The 5,890-nt window shown below is 40.2% G+C and overlaps 1 protein-coding gene across 1 annotated transcript; it reads left to right on the top strand.

The window, feature by feature from the left end:
- Window positions 1–1,979: 1,979 nt before the first annotated feature.
- LOC122929198 (olfactory receptor 6F1-like) lies at window positions 1,980–2,900 on the top strand. The gene has a single exon (XM_044282704.1). The coding sequence runs from the start codon at window positions 1,980–1,982 to the stop codon at window positions 2,898–2,900; it is 921 nt and encodes a 306-aa protein (XP_044138639.1).
- Window positions 2,901–5,890: the final 2,990 nt, after the last annotated feature.

Below are 5,890 nucleotides of genomic sequence, written 5' to 3'. Positions count from 1 at the left end.
ATCCACAATATTACAAAATCTTTATTTTTTTAAGTTTTTGAAAAGCTAATCAACTTGTGTACTGTACTTTATGGATACAGTGAGTGATATCATCATTTTTTCCTCTACATTATTAGAATTGTTAGTAAATCACAGATCATTGTATTTTCCCCTTGTGACTTATTTGTATAATTTACACAGGTTTATTCTTCTGAGAGTTCTTGCCTTGATTTTTTTTATTTATTTATTTTGTTTATAAGGAGATCTGGAAACATCTATAAACAGAAGCACATCCTACGAGCTGGATTTTAATCATCAATTTATGTGAGAAACAGAAGACGATACAATGAGCTTCCAGAGTAAGTAAGTAAATCCATTGTAAGTAAGTAAATCCATTGCATTCTGGCATTGCATTTCACTAAGCATGGATTGGGAGGAAATTAGGACATTTTGGGAAAAAAAAACTGTAACATTTTAAACTTGTTTTAATTGCTATGAAGAAGGATGACTTTATCCAGCAGCTGTACAATCGAGTGAATAGCCTATGGCAAATCATTCCACATAACCATCACCAAACACAATCTGACATCTGGAAGATGTCTGGAAGACTTACCACATTAAATATTGGTGAGGTATTTAAAATACTCAGGATATAGTACATTTTCAATTGAATTGATTAAAAAATAATATTCCCCAAAAACAACAATGTGACAATTGGTACATGTCCATACCCTTGAGATGGACCAAGTCCAAATAAACTAGAAATAGAGATGGATGGAGAAGACCTTACTTCCCAATGTTGTATATTTTGTCTGATTGATTCACACATAAAGGGATGACAATTATAGAAACAAATTACAAAATTTAATTTGAGACTGAAACTTATAAAATGTGCAGTGCATAAAACGGAGCAAAAATTTTCTATTTTTTTACCACTTGTGACGAGAGAGGATTTGAGGGTCCCCCATACACACCTCGAAAAAATGAGGCTCCGTCACAAAGCTCCTTCAAGCTGGTTTCATGCACAGAAAGCCGACACATTTTCACTGTTTTTTTTTACACATTTACTTTGCCAAAAATCCTGCAGCTAGTTGTTAGTTTGTAGTAGGATGTAAAAAAAGTCTATGTAAAAAAGTGGGGTCAAAAAGTCGTAGGTAGAAGGAAATGACTGCAGAATCAGACCACACACAAGTTTGGAGTCTGAAAGCTTGTTGCTTTGTCTAGGAGCTTTATATACAAAATGTAAGGAGATTTGCCTTCAGTTCCTTCAGTTTCTATTAGACACACTGGAGCAATGTATTGGAGAAGAAACGGCAATTTGAAAATCTTGCATCTGCTTTGTAAATATAATATTCATTTCTATTGGGTCAAAGGCTCTGTACAATAGTGTCTAGGATATGTACAATAGTGATGTGCGGCAAGGGCAATATTCAAATTCGCTATATTTTGCGAATATTTGGGCGAATATTCGTCATAAATTTGAGAATTCAAGAATTCGCCATTATTTTCTTGATTGTGAAAATCGGCAATGTAATATGCGCGTATTGCCAGCGCAATACAGGTGTGGGTCACTATAGCTACATTTTTCAAGCTGCTAGAAGTTTCCTGAGGGAGGTTCTTATATACTAAGGGGTCGGCAACTTTCCTATTGGTTGCTAGGGATGTTGCTAAGCTCAGACAAAGACATTGCTACCTTCTCATTGGCCCACAGGCAAGAAGCAGGGTGGGATCATGGGTTCGCGAATTCTCAAAGTGGCGATATCCTCGATTAAAATTTGCGATTCGAATATTCGCGCCCAACACTAATGAACAATGCACATCTCAAATATCTTCCAGGACTCTGGTCCTTCTGATACACCTTAGAAGAAGCCACAATTTCTCCAGAAAGATGCAGACACATACTGCATGTCTCATATTCCATATTGCTTATTTGGCAATATTCATTAACTTATTTGGATACATTATAATTTTTTGTATCTATCTCCTCTCACAGTTTCATGATGCCTGTTTACAATCAGACCACAGTTTATGAATTTATACTTTTGGGATTTCCAGGCCTTCACACGTTCTGGTTGTTTGTGTTCCTTATTCTGCTCATCATCTATGTGGTCACTATGTTCGGGAACCTTCTTATTATTGGACTAGTGTCCTCTACTTCTCAGCTGAAGTCACCGATGTACATCTTTCTGACTCACCTTTCCGTCTGTGACATACTGATAAGTACCAATGTTGGTCCAAACACCCTGAGAGTCATTGCATCGAGAACATGTTACATATCTGCTCTTTCTTGTGACATACAGTTGTACTTCTTTGGTGCTTCTGCACTCATTGAAAGTGCTCTTCTTTCGGTGATGTCCTATGACCGCTACTTGGCCATCTGTAACCCACTACATTATGCAGCTATCATGAACCACACTCTACCTCACTCTTTGGCTATGACATGTTGGTTGGCTGGTTTCCTTTTGTCAATGATCACAGAGATCCTTATATTCCAATTAGACTTCTGTGGCCCAAACATCATTGACCATTTTTTCTGTGATCTTGCTCCTCTTCTTCAGCTTTCCTGCTCAGATACAAAAAGTGTAGAAATCCATGTGTCCGTTACAGTCATGACAATTGTCTTCACTCAGTTATTGTTTGTCATAGGGACATATATCTGCATATTCTCCTCCATCCTTCAGCTCTCTTCCACCAGTAGCAGACAGAAGGTCTTCTCTACCTGCAGTTCCCATCTTATGGTTGTGTCTACTTATTATGGGACACTTATTGCTCTTTATGTGGCACCATCAAGAGGATACTCCTTAAATCTGAATAAAATGTTATCATTACTTAACACCATTGTCACTCCTCTGTGTAACCCTATCATCTACAGCTTACGGAATAAAGAAATCAAAATTGCCATAAGCAAAATTTATTTATGAAAGAACCCTTCAAGAGACCAGAGACAGTCGGGAACCGGGAAGAGAATCAAACATGTTCCTTTACCATTTCTTCATTCTTGATCTCTGCATACACAGAACTCAATGCGTATATTAAAAATATAAAAAAATATATTAATAACAGTTAACCAATGTGTCCTAGCACCAAGGGGATTCCACTAAGTCATGTTATACACAGAAATAAATATTAGCCACCATCAGACATAGAGATTAGTGTTGAGCGAATCGAAGTCCATAAAGTGAATTTCGATATGAATTTCAGGAAAAATCTTGTTTGCCGCAAAGCCGAATTTCCTTGTGCTTCGAGATAGTGAATAAAAAATTTTCTGAATGGCGGTAAAAACAAATAAAAAATCATACTTACCTCATCCATTTGAGCACGAAGAGCCGGCCCCCGCCATCTTGATTGAAGATCTTGCATGAAATCCTGTGTGTTGATGTCGTCATGGGCTACGCAAGATTCCATGCGAGATCTTGAATCAAGATGGCGGCAGACGGCTCTTCTCGAGCCAATGGATAAGGGTAAGTATGATTCAATTTTTTTTATTATTTATTTTACACTGTGTTATTACTGTCAGATGCTGCGATCAGCTCTGAACGTGGCAATTGAAGGATACAATGACGGCGAGTGGTGCAAATTGCAGTTTCCTGTCATTGCACCCACTACTTACAAAGAAATGTGCTTTTGTCAAAAAGCCAATTTTAAAAAAAAAATTTGGTGAAGCAGCCAAAAAATCGGAAAAATCACTAGCCTATGTGCGCTACCAAGTTGCCAGCCACCAAATAGGCCGACGCTTTTTCCTATATTGTGCAAGCATAAACACCACTGATGGACTGCGGGGTGGTCGTAACCATGGAAACGAGCAGTGAATAATGTGATGGAATTATTTATCCAGCCAGCAAAGGAAACAATATGGACAATCACAATAAGTGAGACAACCCCTTTAAGGAGTGGGCATATTTTCATCTATGATTTTTCCTCCCCACATTCTAATAGTCATAATTTTCCATTAACATAACCATATGAAGGCTTATTTTTGGTGAATTGCGTGTTTTTATAGTTTTTTTCCATTATGAAGTTTACTGCACAGTACAATTTTCTAAATATTTTAATATTTCAGACATTTTCAGATGATACCTGTAATCTAAATTTTTATTGTTGATATATTGTTATATGTAAAATTAAGAAAGGAAGGTGATTTGAACTTTTAATATATATATATTTTTTTTTTTTTACACAATAACTTTTAGCCCCTTTAGGGGACTAGAACCTGGGATATTTTGATTCCTTGTCCCATACACCATAATAGAGAACTATTATGGTGAATGGGATTCTGCTTCTCTGCTTGCTTAGGGTACTTTCACACTTGCGGCATAGGATTCCGGCAGGCAGTTCCATCGGCAATCCGGACACAATACCGGATCCATCTTTCCGGGTGTCATCCGGAAAAATGGATCCGGTATTTCTTTTTTTCTCATTTTTAAAGGTCTGCGCATGCGCAGATCGGGAAGCCGCATCCGGTTTTCCGAAACACTTAGTACCGGATCCGGCATTAATACATTTCAAGTCTTCAGGATTTTTGGACGGAGAGAAAAATGCAGCATGCTGCGGTATTTTCTCAGGCTAAAAAACGTAAGAGGGACTGAACTGGTGCATCCTACAGCATACTGAATGGAATGCTCTCCATTCAGAATGCATTAGGATAAAACTGATCAGTATTTTTCTGGTTTAGAGCTCCTAGGACGGAACTCAATAACGGAAAAGAAAAACGCTAGTGTGAAAGTATCCTAAATCGTGCCTCGTGCACTATGCAGCAGGCAGATTTTAATGACAGGTCTGGGAACATTCACCAGGCCCCAAGCAGTCATGGTAACCACTGCTGGGGCTCCAATCAGAAGGCAGAGAGAGCAGCATGCCTCTGCCTAACCTCACAGATGCCGTGATTGCTATTGAACATTTTATCTGAGGGGTTAAATGATCGGTTTCTGCACCATTGCCGATCCCAGTCATTGCGACCAGTTGCCTGCTGTATTATATTGCTGCACTGAGCCTACTCCATACAATCCCTTGTGCATAATGCCATAAATGTACGGCTTTATGCTTTAAGGGTGTAACAGCAGCTGCTGTGCACCGCTGTTCCCCTGCTTACTGCCGCAATCCTGGGCGCCGCGTTCAACGGTGATCTGCTGCCTGTGCTTCCCCATTCACCACTGCAGTCCTGGGTTCTGTCGCTCCACAGTTTACTTCAGCCCTGGCCACATCATACTTGCTGCTTCTTTCCTGCAGCATTTCCTTAAGGGACGGCGTGCGTCACTTCCTGTGCTTTATGGGTTAGATCATGTGAACTCGCTGACCAATCCTAGCCCTTCGGCATGTATATAAGCGGCTCAGCCCCCTTTCCAGATGCCTGAGTGTCAAGGTCCTTGTGTCCTGCATAGGTTGCTGATATCTCTGCTCGTGTTCCTGTGTACCTGACCCGTGCTTGTGTTTCTGGACTCCGCTACTGGCCTTGACTCTCCTGTTGCTTACCTGGACTGCCTGACCTATAGCTGTGCCTCCTGCCCTGACCTATTGCTTGTTTGACTTTGCCTCTGCCTCATCCTTTAGTCCTGAACTGTTGCTCCTGGTTACAACTCGGCCTGCTGACTATATCTGTACCTCTAGTACCTTGCTCTGGTACCTCCTTGTCCACCTGGACCAGCTGCCTCGTGTGTCAATCCTTCTCAAGAGGTAGCGACCTGGCGTTCCTCTCCGGAAAGTCTATCCCCGCCATCAGGGGTACTGTGAAGAATGAGGGGTTCACTTAGACAATGCCCTTAGAGGAGGTAGGATGCATGGCACGGTGGGTTCACACCTGCTCATGACAAAGTGGTTAAAGCTTATGTCTAGAGATGAGAGAATCGAAGTTGACAAAATGGAATTTGATCTGAATTTCAGGAAAAATGTATTCGTTTGGAATCCTAATTTCCTT

Source organism: Bufo gargarizans, chromosome 2 (assembly GCF_014858855.1).
Source record: "Bufo gargarizans isolate SCDJY-AF-19 chromosome 2, ASM1485885v1, whole genome shotgun sequence".
In the NCBI taxonomy this organism is placed as follows: Eukaryota; Metazoa; Chordata; class Amphibia; order Anura; family Bufonidae; genus Bufo; species Bufo gargarizans.
The sequence above is the reverse complement of the archived record's forward strand: the minus strand, read 5'-3'. Positions and strand labels throughout refer to the sequence as shown.

Bases quoted from the DNA above. Each gene is read 5' to 3' on its own strand.
- LOC122929198 (XM_044282704.1), top strand. From the start codon at position 1,980: ATGCCTGTTTACAATCAGACCACAGTTTATGAATTTATACTTTTGGGA.